The sequence below is a fragment of the Macrosteles quadrilineatus genome, unplaced genomic scaffold (genome assembly GCF_028750875.1).
Source record: "Macrosteles quadrilineatus isolate MER2022 unplaced genomic scaffold, UCM_ALF_1.0 Scaffold_9__3_contigs__length_116548681, whole genome shotgun sequence".
Lineage (NCBI taxonomy): Eukaryota > Metazoa > Arthropoda > Insecta > Hemiptera > Cicadellidae > Macrosteles > Macrosteles quadrilineatus.
In genome coordinates, this window is record NW_026542602.1 from 53,919,551 (window position 1) to 53,942,029 (window position 22,479).

At 33.2% G+C, this 22,479-nt stretch overlaps 2 protein-coding genes across 3 annotated transcripts in view; one reads left to right on the forward strand and one right to left on the reverse strand.

Annotated features, from left to right (window-relative positions):
- Positions 1-6,944, forward strand: part of LOC129002551 (SNF-related serine/threonine-protein kinase-like) — a 47,698-nt gene extending 40,754 nt beyond the window's left edge. Inside the window, exons 11-13 of one of the 2 annotated variants that reach the window (XR_008491587.1) lie at positions 1,075-1,317; positions 4,003-4,090; positions 4,803-6,944. Coding sequence is in view for 1 of the 2 variants with exons in the window: in XM_054430433.1 (XP_054286408.1) it covers positions 1,075-1,265; positions 4,003-4,077 (266 nt within the window). In the remaining variant the exon portion in view is untranslated. The remainder of the gene's footprint in view (positions 1-1,074; positions 1,318-4,002; positions 4,091-4,802) is intronic. The other variant, XM_054430433.1, reaches the window with a different exon arrangement.
- Positions 6,945-12,470: 5,526 nt separating this feature from the next.
- LOC129002542 (COP9 signalosome complex subunit 3-like) lies at positions 12,471-21,823 on the reverse strand. The gene is made up of 9 exons (XM_054430420.1): positions 21,553-21,823; positions 20,928-21,004; positions 20,579-20,822; positions 19,310-19,527; positions 18,474-18,668; positions 17,553-17,704; positions 16,986-17,145; positions 16,172-16,285; positions 12,471-12,919 (listed from the first exon to the last, which is right to left on the reverse strand). Exons 1-9 carry the CDS (start codon positions 21,605-21,607, stop codon positions 12,770-12,772), a joined length of 1,365 nt encoding a protein of 454 aa, XP_054286395.1. The 5' UTR covers positions 21,608-21,823; the 3' UTR covers positions 12,471-12,769.
- Between the last annotated feature and the right edge of the window lie 656 nt (positions 21,824-22,479).

A 22,479-nucleotide genomic window follows, 5' to 3' on the forward strand; every position in this document is an offset into this window, starting at 1 on the left:
AAATACCCCCGCCGCAGCAAACCTGCCGACTAAGCGAATTTCCATTTGCCTGAATTGATTTTCAGTTAAATATATTTTAATAACATTAGGTTTAACGAGTACCTAGGTTTGCTGCTACAAAGAAACTAATAAAGTGTGTTTTTGAGTAAAATATTGATAGCTTAGTACAAAATAAATAAATTTGCCAAGTTTGATCAAAATATATCCATAAACAAGCAAACTACAACATTTGACAATATGCTCCATAAGAATAACATGGGAATTTTAAATTTAAAATTTTTCTAATTTTCTCCGTTACTAATAATCGAACAAAAATTCTTTTATATACTAAATTATTTGTTTTTTTAAGCTCTTTAAAAAGTTCTAAAGAGAAATCGGGAAATTTTGTGTTTTGAGGGTCAAAAGTGAGAAAAACCAATTTTTACCCCATAAAACCCCCCGTAAAGCCCCGTTCCCATGGTCCGATCGTGCTGGTTCGCGAACTCATTCAAGTTTATCCCGCTTTACACCTTTAAACCAAATTTCATCAAAATCGGACAAAAATTACTCAAGTTATCGCGTTCACGGACGTATATATATATATATATATATATATATATATATATATATATATGTCTATATATATATACATATATAAAAATTTGAACGAATGGTGTTTTTGGCCTCTGGGGACATCAAAATGAAAAAGTAAATCGGTCCCGGGTCTAGGTCTTACCGTGCCACCTACGGTAATAGCTACTTCCCTAAAGGGAAATTCGCTAAAAGGACCTCTACAGTGTACCAGACAGAACTAACAATAAAACTATCTTCAGCTGATCCATAAGGATGAGAACTTCACTAAAGTTTTATCTATGGTTCAGCTATGGAGTTATAGTACTGGACCTGATCTATGGCTCACAACTTCTTTTATTACTAGGTAGCATCAATAAATCTGCTACAAACTTCCTTTCAGTAGGATGTTTTCATTGATTACAAGGCATAAGTTGATTTTAAACTGTGTAAATCAAAATGTGATATTTATCAGGAACTTGGTTTACAGGTTGTGTAGTGTGTAATGTGTCGCTATGTTTGTAGGAGAGCCGCCGGTGTCACCCAAACTACCGCCTAGCCCTGTAGAGCGTGATGCTGCAGAGGTGAGGAAACACCAGTCCAAGCGTAACGCTCTCATCGGCCGATACCTCAGTCTGCAGCGCAAGCTGTGCGTGTGGAGCCGCGGCCGCGTACGCAAGGACATCAACCAGAACCTCGGCTCTGCGGCAGTCGCGGTACGTGTCATTGACTTCAGTTCTAGAGGTTGAGTTCATAAATGTCGCAAAGGTTAGTCTGTTTGGGGGGAAAATGTTTAGGAATACAATAAGAGAGGTAGCGGATATACAGTCTAACCTTGATATAACAAACCTCGATATAACGAATTCCTTGATATAACAAATTTTTGGAATCCCCTAGAACTCTCCATATGACACAATGTATGTTATATCTCTACATAACAAACAAACCATATCAACGACCTTGATTTAACGAATTTTTTATGATCCCGGCTAAAATATGACACCTCAATATAACGAATTTGTCATTGTCAGAACCTCTACATAGCGAATTTAACCTCTACTTAACGAATTGTCTGCGTCTCTCCCTCGACACAACGAACCCACCACCCCATCATTGTTTTTTTTAAATAAGTTTCTTCATCAAATGAAATGGAAAGGTGACGTCATCGTTCGCGCTAACATTCGTCTGCTCCATTTTAACACATCGCTGTCTGCCGTCTGCTGTCGTCGCTGCATGCGTGCTATGTTAGAACTGAGAACTGATTTCATTCACTGAGAACTGATGACGACGTAATGTGTAGTAAGCTGTGATCGGGTGATAAGTAAATATGGTGAATTGTACAATTTTTGGAAAGTAAATAAAAGAAACGTCTTATAACACTTAAAACATATATTTACGCTTATACTGTTACTCACAAGACGGTAAATATACAAAAAAGGTGGTAAGTGGTGATCGATTTCGATTGGACACTCCAATCATCATCAGACCCAATAGGCGAATGACAAGAATCTTGAATTGACTTATACCCTATTGGCTACCGGAAGCACCGGCCAATACATTTTTATAAGTACAACTGGAATCAAAATGTATTTGTTCATTAATCAACTTATCTCTATCTTTACATTTTTCCTTATAAATATACAATTCTTCCCAAGCATTCATTACATATCCTTTCTTACAATTCTTTAAAATATCTAGACTATCCTCCATTTTTCCTAGTGAGTGCCCATTTTGTAACAGGTGTTGTGCGACATTTGATCTTTCCGGTTTGTTGTTCCTCCATGCAGATATGTGGTTTTTGAAGCGGTTAACGAAGTTCACAGTCTGTCCAATGTAGAAGCTATCACAATCGTTACAATTGATTTTATATATGCCTGAAGTGTAGAATTTGTTACAATCTTCTATTTTTGGATGCAGTATTTTACTCATGGTGTTCTGAGTCCTGTAGGCTATTGAAACTCCGTATTTCTTGAATCTGTTAGCAGTCCTTTGTGTTGTAGTCCCCGTGTAGCTAAATGTGATATATCTAGTGTTTTCCTCTTTTATCTCTTCTAATTTTGTTCTGCTGTGTAGTGTATTCTGTCTATCAATTTTCCTCCTCGTCTTCCTTGCGATGTCCTCTATCGTCTTGGTCCGAAATCCATTCACTTGAGCGATCTTCTTAATGGTGTCCAGTTCTTTTTTCCTATTGGCTTGGCTAAGTGGGATCTTATAGGCTCGGTACAGCATAGATCTAAAGGCTGCTGTCTTGTGGATTGTCGGATGGATAGACTTGTTGTTGATTGTAGTGTCCGTTTGCGTAGGTTTCCTGTAGATGTCAAACTCTCTATCAATTTTCAATTTCTCTACAATTTTTGGATCAAGAAAATCCTAAGAAAGAAAAAAATAGAAGAACAAAGCAAAGAGAAAGAATAGAAACATCGTTATCTTAACATTCCTTTTACGATTGTTTTTATTATCTTTAAGTTGGCTATGATTATACACTTTTATAACGACTTATCTAATAATTTTATTATTTTCATTTCAATACGATTTGTTTAAACTAAGGCAACACTAATTCCATAGTTGATGATTATTACAGTATTGACATTCCTCTGTTGTGATTTAAAGCAGTACTGTAGCACTGTAACTGTAGCCTACCGGCCTATCACGAACAGTAGCTTATAAAACTCTCTACTGTTTTGTTTTGTTCTTAACGTGGTTTATTGCTATACAATACCTACAGTGTTTGGCTAGGTTTTAGGTGGGTTAGAGAAAGCGAAATTCCTGCAAACCTAACCTCAATATAACGAACCTCGTTTTAACGAAATCCTTGATATAACGAATATTCAGTTCGGTCCCTTCAGATTCGTTATACCGAGGTTGGACTGTACAACTAACCCAAATAAAAAAGTTCCAGAGAGTAGAGAAATTAAAAAATTACTTGATATTTCGCCTCACCAAAGAGCTAGTGCTATAAAATAAAATAATTTACTAAAAAAAATTTACATCAGTTACATCAATTGATGTCTTGTTAATTTACAATGTCTAATCTACTAATTTGGTTGCCATAAAATTAAGCAAACCAAATACTTAATCTATTAACACAAGTTCTTTACATTTGAATACAATTGATATTCCAACATATAAATCAAAGCTCCTCTTGTAATATTCTTGCCTCTCTGCAGCCTTCTACCATGGACTAACCAACACAAGTAGGCTTCTCATCCCATTGTGTGTAGTTCATGTTGGTGACACTGATAGCTAGTGTCGACGAAAGTTTGTTTCTATTATTTTGGGGTTGATTTAATGATTTCTGCTGAGAACTAACAATATAATTGGCTTCAGCTGATAGGGATGACAAATCTACCAAAGGAGTACGTTTCATCTTTATTGCTATTACACTAGTAAAATACCAGTTTCATGTGTTGTGTAGCAGTCGGTTTATTTTATTTTTGTTGATTTATGATTCAGGTTGCAGCTTCCATCGGGATGTGTCACCTGCATTCTCACATGGGAGGTGATACCAAATGCTGCAATCTCTGCTGACACAATATTAACGGTAAGTACATTCATGTTAGTTATCCCTCAACCTGTTTGACACTGTAACGTTAAGCTCATAAAATGACACCAAACAGTAACAATTCATTTATTCTGCAACAACATCTAGAAAGCTAACACAAGTTAACTTAATGTAGGATCAGTCAGTATGTTTTAAATAACTTGCACCTAGGTAGTTTTCAAATTCTAGTGATATAATTAGTTGTTTTTCATTAATTGGAATTGTCAATTATGTGCTGCTACGGATAATGAAACCGTTTTTAAAGGTAATTTTTAAAAGCTACACTTATATTATTACGTTGTAGAATTTTATTATCGAAGGAGAAAATTAAGATTTTAGAGAGGACACAAATTTATTTATTCATATGTATGAGCTGGCAACACTAATACACAGATACAGGCTATAGCAGATGCTCTAGTTATTACTATTGGTTATTGAGAATGCTGGATTACTAAACTTCTTCTAAAAAAGGCAATTTTTTTCAAAAACTAATGGAAATACTCTAGTGGTTACTTGGCGATCGCTCATGACTACCAAACAGGCTGAATCTTGAAAAGAAAATTTTTAAAACCTTTAGACCAATGCCGGTTTATTGAAAATGCCCGACCATTGTATGTCAGATTAACATAAGTGACTTTAAAGTACATTAATTTTCCAATAAGGTTGAGGAGTGTAAATGGTAGGTCCTAATGGTTGTTTGTTTGTTGTACAGACTGAGCCGTGGTGGGGACGTTGTAGGTCTGAGTTGTTTGTTCTCTGCTGGTCGGCTGACTCCAACCCAGATCTCCGAGTCTCACTACGGCCAACACGACAGAATCAAATCTATTCCAAAGTCTTGTGTCATCTTCGTAAGTCACCACCAAAGCAATAATAATAGTTGGATTTCCGTCGCCTTTTTGTTCGTTTTGAACTTTGGTTACGATATTGATCGTCAAAATTTTAAACACAACCAAAGCTGTAATTTTAAGGTTATCGCTTTAAACGTGTCTTAAGTAATTTATTAATGTTATTTAATGTTAAGTCCATTCTGTAAAATATTTGTACATATAATTTGCATTTGTTTGTTATGTTTTTTAATAGTTTACATTTTACATTTATATCCATCCGTTTCACTGTAGTTGATATTTAAGTGTTTAATATTTTTAGTCATTTTTCTGTGTTTGTGTTAAGTCCATCAAATGTTATCTGGATTTGAAAATGGTTTGCAATGGTTTTACTGTTGACCAGTTTTAATGGTTTCTATACAAATAGTAGATTTATGTATATTTCTGTTATAAGAGTTATCAAACATTTATAGCAATTTATAAGATATTTTACTAAATATTTATTATTATACATTTATATTCTAAAGATGTGAAATGAAAAAGTTAAATGAACACTGCAAGTTCTTGTTTAAACATTACAGGTTTTTATTCCAAATCCTACTAAACTGTCCACGGGCAACTGCCTAAAAAACGTTCAGAAACATAATAAATAGTTTATTAATGTTATATATATTTTATGAAGGTGCTGAGGTATGTTGTTTTAGTTTGTCGATAATTTTTTTTTTTTTATCATACCCAACACTTAGCTAAATTTTATTCAATTTGTTTAAATATGAGGTTTGTATTATCAAACAATGATCGGGATGTTATTACATGGTCGTATTTCCTTATCAGCAGACACGGGGGTTGCCAAGGACCTCTTCCTGGAAGGGGTCTCAAAGAAATTTATTTACTCCTGAAAAAAGAATTTGACCGATAGTTGATTAGAGTGTTTGATTTCCGAGCCAAATCGATTATCTCGATCACTGATAGTGTCTGTAAATATTGTGCCATCGAAAAATACTATTTAGACAGTGAAGTCTGTGCGACCGCAAACGATGAGACCTACAGAAATAGCTTAGTCCCTATATGGGAAATTCGTAATTTTAATAACATATAATTTTAAATATAGAGTTTTTTTTAATAAATACTTATTGAACATTTAAAATTTATATCAAGAGATCTTATTTATTTGTATTAAATTGCAATATGATATGGAAAACCCCAATTAGTGATGTGTTGAAGCTAAATCTTGGATCTTGAATTTATTAAATATCAAAAAGGAATTGATGTTTAACCTTCAAATCACATGGCCATTCTCAACCAACACACAAAATTAAATTGGATAGGAATGTTAAGACAAAGAAATTGTGGAATTTCGAGTTACAGTTTTATTGTAGCTTCATAATAATAAATGAAAGTACCAGTGTCAAATTTTTACAGCATATTCTTAGTATTCCAAAACCCTGTATAAGAGTTTGAGATTTAAAATTCTCAGATTCAACCATCACTAAATCTAATTGTGTGCAATTTTTTATTATTTCATATTTATATATAGTTTATTTAACTTTTATCATGGTTTTATTATAAAAAGATTAAAAAGAAGGCATATTAAAGGAGATAGAGTTTATATACATTAACTTTTTTATGGTTTTACTAAGTTAAATCACTAACTAAAAAATCACTGGTTGATGAAATTGAACTCAAAAAGAAATTTTAATACAATTGCAAGCCATTATTGGAGAAATAGTGAGTATCAAGTACTCATTCATTGTTTTTCTATCTTATCTTTTGGTTGCTAAATTTTTTTAATTTTTGAGATTAATTACATTTTTTCAAATGTAAATTATAATCAATCTGAGCATAAACTAGTCATTTATTTTAGCACTATTTTATCCGTCATATACTTAATATAGTTTTATTTTACACACATAGTGGTATTTATGTATGGTTTATATTCATTTTCATCTGTATAAAGTCTCGATCTCCAGGTTTTATTCTGTTTGAGTCTTATTTTGTCACTTTTCAGTTCTTTGTTATTGTATTCATTTTTTCACTCTTATACTCTTTGTAAAGCAATTTTCTAATGAATTTGTCTCTTCACTTGTGTTTTCATTTATTTATTGTAAATTTTCTTTAGTAGTAATTATATATAGATAATAAACAAATTTGATTATTGTTTCTCTTGTTGATTTGTTTACCTTATTTTCTTTTACTTATTTTAATTTACCTTTTAAAAATTGTTTTTATCTTTTTTTATGAAGGTTGGATATTTGTGACTTAAGTTTTCTTTATTGAATGACTTAGGTTTTTTAACCAAGTGGTTATAATAGTGCTCGCCTTCAAATATGAAGGTCGCTTGTTTGATTCCTAGCAAAACCATTTTTGGACACAGATGCCATCTGTCAATCAATTAATGATGCTATCTTTTAGATAGTTGACGTTAGATTGTAAGACCAGGTTTTTGACTGTTTCCTTAAAAACTGTTAGAAAAATACCAATGGCGAGGAAACTCGATGAAGCTAATAAAACATATTATTAGATTGTGGGGTGTCATATTAAAGTGTGAGATTCGGAATCTAGTCAACTTGAGACTTAAGACTTGGTCCCATTGACCATTATGATAAAACAATATTTTTTGTATGAATATGAAACTAAGCTATACAGGGTGTCCCGGAACTCTCTACCAATATTTTAGGGCATTGATCCTGGGTAAGAAACTTACCTAAATATCATATTTAAATTGTCCGGAAGTCCTTAGTTACTCACACAGCCACCATTTAGTTTTTTCAGTTATTAATTTTTTTCTAAAGAATGGTTAAACATACGAAATGGAAACTTTGCACAAACATTTATGACAACTAGAGCATGTTACAAAAAAATTATGACGATTTTTCAAATTCATAAAACAAAATGGCGGCCATTTAAAATTTTCTTTCTTAAATAACTCAAAAACCATTGATTTTACTGAAATGTTAAATGGCTGCCATTTCGTTTTATGAATTCGAATAATCGTGATAGTTTTTTGATAGCTTTGTCTAGTTATCATAAATGTTTGTGCAAAGTTTCCATTTCGTATGTTTAACCATTCATTAGAAAAAAATTGATAACTGAAAAAAACAAAATGGCGGCTGTGTGAGTAACTAAGGACTTCCGGACAATTTAAATATGATATTTAGGTATGTTTCTTACCCAGGAGCAATGTCCTAAAATATTGGTAGAGAGTTCCGGGACACCCTGTATATTTGTTTTGTTTTTAACCATCAAAAATAGGAACCAAATTAACCATAAATTTGATGTAAAAAATAAAACACCTTATAAAAAAGTATTATTTTATGGCTATCCCTCAAGGTAGGTACAGTAATCTTAGAGATCTTGCATTTCAAGTAAATTAATAACTTCATCCACAACCACAAGTAATTTTACTTAGTTACCTTGTACCTGCTGAAGATGGAATATCATCTCATATTTTTGGTTTTACTGCCATTTAATTTTGTGAAAGTTGGCCTTTACTCAATTAGTGTTATTGGAAACTCCTATAAATTCAATATAATCGCCCAGCTACTTCACTTTTGCATGAACACTTAAGCCTATGTTCGTTGATACTGAAAACTGAAAATTACTTTTTGTCAAAATTTAACAAGCGTACATATCAGCCTGAAAGATAGTAATATTTACTTTCAAGTACCGTACAGGAATTTGATTTTAACAGAGATTTCAAGGTTTTAGAGAGTTCTTGAATGTAAATTGTTGTTTAGGTTGGATGTTTACAAAATTGGGTATTTGGGACTAAATTCAGGCATATTTTTTATGAAAACTGGATGTTAACATTTTTTTTAGTGTTTAATGTTGATCACTTGTTGGTACTATTTGACATCCAAAATAAAATATTGTTCAATTTAAACCATTGCAATCCATTTTTCCTAAAAATGCCAATTGTCCAAAACTTGATGTAACGTTATTCTTTTCTTGAAACATATTCTAGGGTAAGGTTAGCAGTTATTGTTCAGAAGGTCTTCCAAGAATGGAATTACAAAAGGGTTGTATTTTTTCAAACACGTTATGTATACAATAATGTAGTGTGGAAATCTTAATAAGGTTAGTTAAAACTGGTTGATGTTTATTGTAGGTAAGTATAAAATTATTGTATCTTTTTTTTACTTGATTGATAAAAGTAAAGTAAAACAGAGATCAATGTTTTAATGTTCTATGTCCGGATTATTTTTTTGGTTAAATGTAAAAGTGTTTACAGTATTAAATTGAATAAAAAAACAAGTTCTTTTATACCTAACTTCAAATTATTAACTAAACAACATACACCAAATTAATTCAACACGAAGCATTAAATATTGCCAGTAAAATATGGGTTTTAATCCAGAGGAAGTAAAAAAAATATATATTCCCAAATTTTTCTTCCTTTCCTTATCACTCTGCTTTATTCCTCATCGATGTTTGTTTTACTATTTATTTATGTACAAGAATATATCTGGAGTCAAAAAGAAAAGTAAAGAAAAGTAGTGGCATTGTTTATTTTGTTAAAATTTTATTCAATTTTATCTTATGTCAGTTTAAAATTGCTTTATATTCTGTAAATCTGTATTAAATCCTCCTGTAGTACCTCAAATCCTCAAACCTACACACTCCGTTATAATACCTCAACATTTCACTTTTTAGTTTCGTGTTTTACAATAAGGTTTTTTCTCTGTTTTTTATAGATTACATCCATGTTCTAAACCCATCACTGTCCCATAATACCTCATCTTGAACCTTGATATTCCGCTGATGCTTATCTTCTCAATATCTATACAGTTGTCATGTTTGTACGTAGCTTTTGTACGTGGAGCAAGTGAGGTTAGCTTGTACGTTAGTTTAGGAATCATCTTGTACGCTTATAAGGCAGTGGCTTGACTGTATTTTGTACGTTTGTACTGGCTATATACCTGAAAGATTAGATTCAGAGCGAAAAGCAATTTATGTGATCTGAGCATTTAATATTGATACAGTAAATGTTATAAGTCGTTTCATCTGCTTCTAGATTTACATACACTTGAAACTGTGTTTGGATTCATGAAAAACCTTGTTAGTGTCAAGTTAATCTTATTGAAATTATTTATCGGGTTTTTTTCTTTCTCTGACATGTACTCTGTCTGTAGATTCATTAGAAATACCTGTTCACGAATACTAGAAAAGACCCAGTATGCATCATAAACATAAACAAATTACGTTTTTGGCCCGAAAGTAAACAAAACCATTTGTTAATTAATGCTATTAGTAGAGGGGTTTTGTTTACTTTCGGGCCAAAAACGACATTTGTTTATGTTTATGATCCATACCGGTATTTTTCTAGTATTCGTGTACCTGCAAAAACCAATTCTAAACAAAGATTTAAAGTCATATTTTAACCCTTTTCATTGACACAATTATAATTTAAACCATTTTGCTAGCTCAATTTGTTTATATCAATTGGTTGGTTTATTTTTAGAAAAAGCACTTTTCTCAAGTCTACATTGAGTAAAAAGGAATATATACAGAATTAACATACCTAAGAAAACAGTTCCAGGTGGTTTAAAGCACAAAGAAAGTTCACAACAAATACAAATATTTCGTACCTAGGGCCGAAAATGAGGTTTTGCCGGCTCGAGATATTTCTCGAGAGCTGTAAAACCATTTCAGTCTGTGGTACGAACGCTATTTTTCACCACACTATACCCTATAACCACTATTCACCACAATAATAAATAATGCACACTGATAGTCAACACAACTACAAATTTAAGGTTGTGTGAAGAAATAATTTGAGGAATCAGCAAAAAAAAAATAGTTGCTAGGCAACGGTGACAATAATACAATTCTATTGCAATGCTATGGATACTGATTGTGTATTTAATATGCATTCATGTTTTGAGAAAGTAAGCGGGCAGCTGATTTTGCGGCCCTAGGGACGTAAAAACCTGCTCGGTCCCCGAAGGACGATGACAGCTGGCATGGCCAGCAAAACTTAATTTTCAGCCACCAATTAACGTATGTAAAACAAACAGTTTAAACATCATAGTGTGGTGAAAAACTTATTGTGTCGTAAACATTGGTTGTGCTTTCAACTATCTGCAACTATTTCCTTCGGTAAGTTGTTCACAAAATGTTGGCACTTTAAGGGGAAGGTTTCATGGGTTCCCCCACCCCTGTTTGAAGCTAAATATATAATATAGCTATCGGCTGCTATTTCAAAGTCGGAGCGAGGTGGAGGGGATGGATTTGCTTCCCCTCAAACGGCCTAAAATTTGTGAAGGACTATAGTTGTCCATTCTTTCTTCCTTATTTTTTTGGTGGCAAGAATTCTTATGTTATTTTGTTTCTTTTAAACCAATTATTATAAGATGTATATCTCTGAGACTAACTTTTTAATTTCACAATTAAAAAAATTCCTTCACAAATTCTATATTTTAAATCTTAATATTATAAACTCGCAAGAATATAATATCTATCTAATAAAGGTGCTATTTTTGCTCTAATGTCCATTGGTTGTTTGATAAATCTGCTTTTAGGAAATAAAGTAATGAATGACAATAAATAATAATGTATTATTATCTTACTGATAATGTATTATTGAATTATAAGTTAAAATTTGTTTTGTAATTTAACGTTTTTATTAAACAAATAGGCGGGTTGTTTGTGTATAGTAAAATATGTAATTCTAACTGATTTGATTTTTTTACGCATATCTGGAAAAAATAACAGAATTAAAAAATAGGGGTTTTTGTAAATTGGGCAGTTCTTAATAATGTAATTGTCAATATAATTATTAACTAATCCCCCCCCCCTTATTAAATTAAATAGTTGTAAAATTACTTTTTTAGCAATGCTCCTATAAATCCATACAATATATCCTAATAAACCATGTAAATAGTATGTGATCAGGTATGTAAAAAATATTTGAAGAATATGTTATAGTATTTAATTTGCTTATTAATGTGTTATTTTGTCAAAAATATTGTGTATGTGTTAAAATTTAAAAGTAAATGGGTTTTTGTGTTATTGTTGTATGTATAGCTGTGTATATTGTAAATACAAGCAAATAAACCAACTGTTTGGACTGTGCTAATGTGTTTTTGCCAGTTAAACCACAGACATGCTACAGTAGTTGGATTCATTGGTGATGAGTTTTGCCTTGTTGCGAGAGACATTCACGGTATCACTGAGATCGCTTGATTTGATATAGCAACGAATGTTACTACAATCGCGAGAGACGATCATGATATAACAATGAGTTATCACGATTGCAGGAGAAGATCGCGGTATCGCCGAGATTGCCAGAGCACAGGTTTTAGTGTGATCACGAAAGATGATTATCGTTATCAATGTTTGCTATCAAACAAATTTCATTTCATCATCCTATTTACTACTGTACTGCAGGTCAAAAAAATCTGCTGGCCGGCGGGATGTACCCGTGGATTGTACGTTTTTAAATATCTTTTTTAGTCCATTAAGATTTTAGTTGATCACACCAACTGGGTGTCCCTCACTAAATATAGTATGTATCACCCAGTAAAAATAGTTCAAGGAATAAATAGAACAAGAACTGTAACAAAAATTATTTATTCACATAAATTGTTGTAATAAAATCACAAAATAAATAATAAAGTAATCCACACAACAGTCCGGTGGCAAACCTAACCAACTCATTCACCTCTAGGTTGATCCCTACCCCACGGACTATTAGCGAAGGATTCACTAAGAGAATTACAAATGTATACTCATGTATTATTAAAATTTCAGAGCAATACATAGATGTTATTTTTAGTGAAAATATCTGCATCGTCGCATCATACAGAATTAATATTAAGATTTGGAGCAAAGAAGGATTAGCACAATTGTTTGTTTACATGGAGTAGGTTGATATTTTTGTTCCTTGGGTAGGAGTCAGATCGTCGTCTTGAGCCCCGAGACATTTCTTGACATACTGAGGATTTACGACAAGTTCTTCCTCCATCAGTTGAATGTGTCGGTTGAAATCCATGCATGTGCTCATCTGTAGCAATAAGATAAAAAAAATATTTAATTATTAGTTCACGTCATACCTTACATAATAAAATCAATAGGTAAGAGGATGTTTTATATTGACCATGTCAATGCCTAATAACAATAAAGGATTTTATGACAACCTGAAAAGAGTGTCACAAACTCAAACATGTCAATATTTATTGCATTTCTTGTAGAGAAAAAACCTCGCATTACACTATCATACGTTAACGATTTAATTACGGTATTACGTTTTCGTCAACTATTACCTCAAGATTATAAGTACAGTAGAGTCCCACAAACTTGGCGTAATGTGGACTGGAAGGATGCCGAGTTTGTGAAATGCCGGGTTATCAGGAACTAGGGTTTAAAACTAGGGTTGCTTTCAGAGAGGTGAAAGCCAGTTGAGCGGAACAAACGTGATTTGATATTTGTATAAGTAACTAAATGTTAAAAGGTCAATAGATTTATTTACTAATGCTGGTTTTAAAGACTAAAATTATAATAATTCAAATTTACCTCTTCGAGAAGTGCATTATGGTAGTTTTGACCAGGAAAATATTACAGTAGTTGGAATCTGATATTAACATCCAAAAAGGGCATTAAAGTATAAAAAAGAGAAAGGAAATTTAACATTCAAATTCAACTGTAGCCTACAACAAAAACATTGGACTTCATTTTTCACCCTTACAATTGGTTAAAGTATTTAAGTATAAAAAACCAGTACCTATTAAAAAACGAGTGTTGTATAACAACAGGAGAGCAAATGTGACATTTAAATTCAACTGTGCAGCATAAACATCGGTTATTGTTAATACCAAGTATTCTTGATGGAGGATATGATTGTAATGTAACTGGAATGTAGGTCTTCTGCCATATTAGGACGATTTAGAGACAGCATTTTAATACATAGGGATGGAATGTCTAGTTGTATTGATAGTCAAAGATAAAACATAGGCCTACGAAAAATGTAGGGCTATTTTAATGCGAGACTCAAATGTAAAACGCCTTTAAAAGACTAAAATAAACTGAATTATCAGTCATGTATTTCAATGTGTAAAAACGTAAAAACTGCAAAAAGACTTACTTATTGAACAATAAAATAAGATGGCTGAAATGTAGGTATAAACATAAGTAATAAGTAAACATCGAATTCAGCTGATTTAAGTGAAAACAGAATAATATAATAAGTAGGGAAGTAGGGGCCTTAAATATACAATGTAGATAATATAATTAGAAATTAGTAGCCTACTTCTGGACAGGCCTAGACAATTATCCATACCGTGGTTAAAAGTGTACTTTTATAAGCCCAGGTTTACTTATTACGGTTGTAACTGGACGTATATATAGTCCGTGGCTTGGCAATCAAATAACAGTATTTATATAGGATAGGCTACTGTTATCAACATTTGAAATGACTGAATTGTTACTAAATTACTGTTTCACAAAATGCAGATTCCATTTTCAGCCGAGCAATTAAAATGAGGATTTGCCGAACAATTAATTGTTAATATTACAGAATAGTATATAATGATATAAAACTTTTCACATTCCATAAATTATATGTTAGTTTTGCTATGGTCAAAGGTCCAAATCCAAATGTTCTCTTTTCTTTTGGTCAGTATGTAATAATTTGCTAGAATCATTGACTTTATATAAAGTCAAAGCTAGAATACTGTAGATGGTTTGTTAAGTTAAGACCATATGCAAGCATTTTTGAAATCGTTTCCCCGTTTAACTTTAACCAACTATTCCATTCCAAAAGATAAAAATTATATGGTGCAACACAAATAAACAACCCGATCACCTACCTGTAACCTACACTTTACCTTCCTAATCTAACCTTACTTCAAAACACTTAATGTAGTCACGAATACTCATAAACCCCGACCTACCTCCCCACATGCCTAAATTAGATCAGTGTTCAATCTGCGTTTTATCAATAAGTGTAATAACTTACTGTACCGTCGATGTAATTCAACATAATATAACCTATGAGGTATTATCGGATTAAATACCGATTTCGATGCGGTTCGATATATCGCTTATTAAATCCTGATTTCTAACATTGGCTGTTTCTAATCAGCTGGCAACACAAATAGGTTCCCAAGAAAGTAGTCACCGGTCCGTATCCCTCCGCTCCTTGTTTATGCTCCGCGCATTGATAAAGTAGTTCCGTATATTTTCTCGATTTTCAGTGAATTCCGCGCCTTAAAAAAATGTTTTAACGGCATTTTCTTGTTTATTAAAATCATAGGAATGGTTTAAAAACGTTAAAAATAGAAGTATAGAAAGTTCAGAAATATCTTATGATTCTCTTGTTTACATTTTTCTTGTAAACAAAAAAACTGTCATAGCTACTTTAGTCCCATAAGCCTAATGTTAAAAATTTGAAATTTTAAGTTCGTTTTAAATTGCATTAGCATTATCTAATTGAAATTTGTTTGTTTGCAAACCATCTCATTATTAGTCTAAGTAGTCTTGTTAAGTTTGGCTGAAATGTGTTCAGCCGTTATTGAGTGATGGTGTTATATTGTTTGCATTGAAGTTGATCCAAAAGAGCTTCGCTCGCTCCGCTCAATAAGAAAAATACAAGTTTTTAAGCTTTTTAATCGCTTTTTTTTATTTATATTTATATTACAAGTCAGTATTAAGTCATCAGATATAGTACAACAAATTCTTGGTATGAGTTGCGAATGATTTGACTTGAGCTGGCTTGAGTCTATTTTTAACACGGACTCAAAAAATCACTAATTTTCTGAGCCAGGTGATGGCCGAGTTATCCAGACTGCCGGGTTATCGAGAGCCGAGTTTGCGGGACTCTACTGTATAAATGCATTGCTGTCATGGTTTTGATTCTATAATTTTTGTAGAAAAAGGTAAATAAGATTACAGACATAAAAAAATAAGTAGGTAATTACCTGAAACTTTTGGAAACTAATCAAATAAGTACAATTATTGTTCAAGGTTGAACTCTAAATTATTTCTTGTAAGTGGTAAATAACAATTGTATTTGTTTAGTTTTGTTTGGGTATGAAAACTACTTGTTTAAACCCATGAATTTTTTTGGGAGCGAGCTGGTCTAGGGGTTAGAGTGCGGGACTTCGGTCCCTGAGGTCCCAGGTTCAAATCCCACCAAATCACCAATGGATTTTATCAAAGTCACAGGCTCGTGCCTAGAATCTTAGAACAAAAAAACCATGAAGCAGGGTCAATATAGAGTTTATAAATCAATTGTAAACCAGTAATCAATTCAACTTGCCTCGTCCTCCAGCCGTTTCAACATCGCTGGTGTGTTATACTTCTCGGGGTCATCGTGAAAGCTGACCATTCCGTCTTTTTGGTTGATTGCCGCAAATATTTCCCCATCCTCAATCTGCAATAAAAAATATGAAAGTCTATATTAGAATTTCAGAACAGATTGTAGTTGAAGAGGGAAGCATTTGATAATAGAGAAGGGGTTTTATGGTTTTATTTAAAAATATAATAACTTCACTCATGCCTAACAATTAGGGATGGATGGGATTGTACTTTTATTTCAAGATGGGATGGTATTTTATTTTTTCTAAAATGGAAAAAAAGTGTTTTAAAAATCTTGACTAAACAATTTTGCTGATAGCAATAATGAAAAATTAAATCAATTTCCAGTCTTTGTAGCACCATAAAAATCAAAATTGGGTCAAAATACATACCTTACAAAAATTGTCAAAACAAGTGAAAGTGTGCATATCAGGGCTGTGTTCAAATCTGACTAACTAAATAAGAAAATATTTAAAAATCAATAAATTTAGAAAACCCCATTATAAATATAAAGAGTTGTTAAAAACCTCTGAATTTGCATTTAGGTGTTGTTCATGTAATAAACTATGTTTAACTCCGTTCTAAGGAGTTAACGGTGGATAAACTAAACATCCACCAGTCCATTGGAAATCCATTAATTGAATCAGGGCCGCATTAGCTAAAGGGTGTAGGGGTTGGGAGCACAAGGAAGAAAAATATTTCCCCAGAAGGAAGGTGGAACCCACACAACTATCTCTTGGACACACACATGCAAACCTCCGCTATGAAATACAAACCATGTTAAGGATGTGCTTCTCTGCGTCGGCAGGACTGGGCAGGTGCACTCTACTGGCCACATCAGTCAGTGACAACGTCAGGAACGTCTTGGTCAGCCTCTGGATGTTCTTCTTATATAGAGACGCAACCACTTGCTTGGTCAGGCCAATGTTGGTGTCCCTTTAATAGGTAACAAACAATTAGCTTTATATTACAATTTACAAAGTGCTTTATCCAACACAGAGATTTCATTTCATTTTTCAGGATCGAACTAGCTACCTCCAGGGTTGAAGGCACGCACTTGTTAAAACATACATTTAAAAACTACTGGTAGTTTTGAATATTTTCTATTAGGCCTAAATCAATACACAGTCACATAAATGCTGGTGAGTTTACCAGCTTCTATCCCGGAAGTTATTCTAATGTATTATTGATAAATGAATTTATTATATAAAGCCAAAATAACGCTTTTCAAACAAGGAAATGACTGATAAGCAAACTTAGCAAGATTGCAGAAAGTAGCATAACGCTAAAAATAAATGAAACTCAATTTAATTCTTGGTATGGTTGAAGGTTGATGGACGAACCTGTTGAATGTGTCGTGGTATTTGGTAAGTATGGCCTGGGCCTCGATCGCGTTGTTGGTCGTGCAGGCATTCGCCAGGTCATGGTAGGCTTGGCTCAGTGGTTTGATAAACCTAGTTACCGTCACAGTCATGTACTTGGGGACGTTCTGGATCTGTCAAACATACGACTACATTAACATTATACACTAATAAGTATTATATTACATAAATTCTAAAACTACATAGCCTAAATAAGGTTAACAGATGTACTATGTTATGTAATATTCATAAATATAGGTAGGCCTACCAAATAGAGTAAATCTTTGATAGTTCAACACTCCTTGTAGTTTGACACGGGCTGAGCTATTTTGTCTAGTGATATTAAATGGTTACTATTGTGATGTAAGCTGACTTGAATATTAATTTGTCATTTATTGTTGGCTTGAGACTTCAATAATGAACAGTGGAATTGTTAAGCTTCTTAGTATTTCATCAATTTTGGTGATTTCTTTATAAGACTTGTGTTTTAATTTTCCTGTATATTAAACTCCATTTACTCCTTATAGTTCGACATTTCGATAGTTTGACACGTCCCTTAAGTCCGCAAAGTGTCGAACTATCTAGATTCTACTGTATATAAATATACCAGGTCTGTACTTTTAGGTCTAGGCATTAATAAGGCATTTATTCCGTCATTCAGCACATTACAAATTAGCAATAGACATCGTCACATTTTATTTACAAGACTTCTCACGGTCTAACAATAAGAAAATGTAAAATTTAAAAACACATCTGACATGTAGGCCTCTAGACCTTCTTTCCACCACAATCTCCAGAAATAGACACATGTTGACATATAATTGCTATTTTCTTCTCCCTACTCTAGAGATACTTCACTATACAGAGCTACTAGAGATACATCACAATGTGCAACATACTGACCTTGCCGTACAGTATGAGAGAGATGAGGATATACTTCTTGTAAGCCTCCAGCATGACATGACTGACCGCGTACGCAGGCGTGGTGATCACCACCTCCAGACAGTACAAAGCTTGCTCGTACTTCTTCAAAGCCGTGTAGATCATACCACCGTAGTAATAGTACGCTAGGAAGTGTTTGCTGTTGAACTGGCTTCCCTAAAACAATATTTCAATATTGTTCAATATTCAATTAAAAGGTAAACAACATAATTAATATTTCAATTATCTGAGTATTTGTTGTAAGCTTAGTAGTGTATGTTTTATTTTAATAATATGCAAACATTGCAAACCATTGTAGTTGTGACTAAAGTAGGTCTAAGTGTTAACTGAATTCTAGCTATTTTGAATAATAAGGCTACAAGAGATTTTTTTTTCAAAAGTAATACCGGTACCTAATACATTTTTTTTAAGTTGATAGAAGGCCTATACAATTTTTTTACTAATAATCAGTCAAACAGCAATGATTGAAATTGAAACAAAAAATTTAAATGTTGCAAAATAAACATTACAGTAGGCCTATTAAACAAGTAAGATGTTTAACAAGTTGACAAAATGAACCTGTGGAATAATTTTGGGAAAAATTAAAATTTTATTATTATTTCCCCGAATTTTATAACAATGATTTCGTGACGGTAGAAGAATAGAACGCTTGAATTTGATAAAAAAATTTACAGTAATTCATTATGTTGTTAATTTTATTATTTTTACGTAAAATTGTTTATTTTCTGTTAACCTGCGTATAAGTTTGCCTGACTTTCTTTCTCCCCTTTTGAAAAAGGATATGTAACAAACTGTACCTCCTCGCTTATTGTGGTGATGTCCGTATCCAAAAACTCCAATGCAGGCTTAAAACATTTAGCTTTAAGGCAGAGCTGGCAAAGGTCAGCGTGAATGGATGTTAGCTGTGCTTCTGATGTCTGGATTTTGCGAATAGCCAACTTTAGGAGCGAGATTCCTCGGATCGCTGCTTTCATTTCAATCAGAACTCTAGTCAGCTGATGGCACAAATTTGCATCTGAAATGTTAGAAAATAATGTTAGCCATACGGTAGGCCTACCATTAAAGTAAAAAAATAATGAAAAAAGAAAAAAGTTAATAAAATTACAAACAAGGATTTTGTAAGAGGGGAAAATCTATTTGATTCGGTATCTGTCATTTTGATATGTTCAATAATCTGGTATAAATCTATTTTTATACATTGAAACCTTACAGGAGTGTTTGAAAAAAGTTCACTAGTACCGGTAATCAAATAAATCAGATATTGCGGAGGTTGGGTATACTGAAAAATTGAAAAGTTTTTAAAAAATTGCTTTGTTACCTAGTAGGCAACAGATGTGTGAGCCCTTTTGACACTCATTTTAGTGGATTACACGCTATTTGTGCAGTAACTACTATTTTTTATGGCCCTTAGTAGCCTAATCCAAAATTGTATTAATCTAGCATTGATGAAATTCCGAACATGCCAAATTAGTTAGTACCGGTAGCTTATCTATTGTAGTGCCTAGTAAAAAAAAAAAAAACAAGATCAACTAGGCCTTGCTCTTTAAACAATGTGTAGATTGAGTTGTCAACAAGTTAGTTAGGTAATTAATGCCAAATAGGGTGTTTTGCTAGCTTAGTGGATAGCATTATCAAACTTAAAAAAAAAAAAACTGTAATGGGTTTGGACCGCGTATCCTTAAAGTTCCAATTGACTAAGTAAAAATGCAGCTAGCGTTAACACAAGCAAAAAATGGATCTAGTCTTGAGCCGGTGGGTAAAAGAAACTAAGGTTGATTGTAATGTTATCAGCCTGAATGCCCTGAATGATGATTTTTGGGCTTTCTACCATTTATATTGGCCAGCATGGCTTAATGACTTTAAAACGATTTTAGACAACCAGGATGGATACGGCTCATTTGATGCTAGAGCGCAGTTGATTGCTCATTGTGGAGACAAGCCATTTAATAAGTTAACTTAGTTCAATTCCAAATTGAAGAATCAGTGACTAATTCCATTAACTTACATTTTCCTAATTGCAAATGTTTATAAAGCTTAGGCCTGCTGGTAACTAAAATTCTACTTACACATCTCTGCGGCAAACCGGACTTGCTCTGCATTGCAGCCTATTATGAACTCTTGGGCTTGGGTAAAGAGTATCTCGTGATAGTCTGTAGGTCCCCCACCTCCACTCGGGGCAACAATGGCAACCGGCGGGATCGCAGGCTGCGGCGGGGAAGTGGAGCTTGTTGGTGGAGGCAGAGTCAGCTTCGCATTCAGGACTGCCAACATACCAAGAGAGTGCTGCTGCAAGTCGAACATTTCCAGTACCTAAAAAATCAAAAGGATCCCACAATTACAATAACATTAGACTCATGGATTAAAAATTCATCTCAACATGCAACAATCAATAGACCTAAACTTAACTTAACTTACCGTGTCAAGTTGAGATCCATTTCGCATCAGCACATCTTGTGACTTATTCAACATATTGACCAAGTCCCGAAAGTTCCCTGGAACAGTTCATTATGGTATTCAATTTAATTCTTCTTCAAGAAAATAATGAATAAAAGAATCCTTAACGCCCTTATCACCTCTACCACTTTCTCCGTAGGTAACGCAAATTGTGCTGTACATGTATTTAACTAAAGCCGTCCAATGATTATGAAGTAATGATACCACCCCTTTATGGGCAGCTCTACACTAACCTCTTTAACAATCGTTTATATTAGGCCTATTTAATATTTTGAAAGATAGACCCTAGCCTAACATTTGAATAATCTCTCTTTATAAAAACTAATATAGCCTAGAAACTGCTAATATTGAAACTGTATGTTTCATATTGCATCTATAGCTTTCTAATGAAATTTGATTGAAGTAAATATTTATGTTACAATACTGGAGATGTAGGCCTACATCCACAAGCCTAGCTTCAAGAAATGAACTGGTCTTTTGTTTATAAATTCATCCTACTTTTCAACTAACCTGATATTATGTGGTCCCCTAATCATTCGTTATGTTTGCAAAGTTACTAACATATTTAAGTCATAATTAAACTCACCTTGTTGGGAATAGGTCCGAACATGATTTACAAATTGTTCCAGTGGAGATGCCATTTTCTGGTTATGTTTTCAAGAAAATTGTAACAGTAGGGGTTCACGTAGTCAATGGTAGTTTCTAATTGTAAACTACACTCTTTGACTAGCTAAATTATGACAAACTTTTACTATGAAACATTCAAATCACTCGACGAATAAAACTTTGCATTAACTGTAATCAGAAATAATTGTACATTCACACACAAATACAAATACACAAACAACACAACACAACCTTTTAGAGGTTTGAGGTTATTATGATTCCATCCAATCCATTTCATTTCATTTCATTTGTAATTTTTTCGAGTCATTTTCTTCAAGCCGGTTGATTCCAACATGGTTGGCTCAAGCTTTCAGCGCTAGTTTCAGCATTGATTATAAAAACTTGAGCAAAAAAGTAATTTTTAAATAAATTTAACTTACAATCACACAATACTGTAGCCACTAACCGGATATAATGTACCCCGTTGTTATTGGTGTTATTAATCAAAGCAACGGTTTTACGCCAAAAAAGTTTAGCGTATGTAAAATGTGACGTATTTTCGTAAGTTGTTAATAATTTTTTTATTCTCAATCTCGGGCAATGATTTGATGTTTCCAAATACAAAACTAATTTACTGGCAGATTGTAATGTTGTAGCAGAAAATTTACTCTTCATTCCCTGTACCCCTATACCCTGGAAACCCCACCAACACAAGATTTGACCTACAACACTTTTTCTGGGGTTGGGGGGCGAGAACCTCTTGGTAACTAGGTTTTTGAGATTTTTAATAAGGAACATTGCCTTTATACGTTTCTAGCAAACCTATGTACTATAGTTCGGCCGCTTAGAAAACGACCTGCGCGCTAATGCTAAACCAATGTTGGAGGAGGTCGCTTTCTAAGCGGCC

Coding starts and splice junctions, on each gene's coding strand:
- LOC129002542 (XM_054430420.1), bottom strand. CDS start 21,607: ATGGCATCTCCACTGGAACAATTTGTAAATCATGTTCGGACCTATTCC. Junction 21,005..21,552: donor TCGGACCTATTCCCAACAAG/GTGAGTTTAATT, acceptor GAACTGTTCCAG/GGAACTTTCGGGACTTGGTC. Junction 20,823..20,927: donor ATGGATCTCAACTTGACACG/GTAAGTTAAGTT, acceptor TTGATTTTTTAG/GTACTGGAAATGTTCGACTT.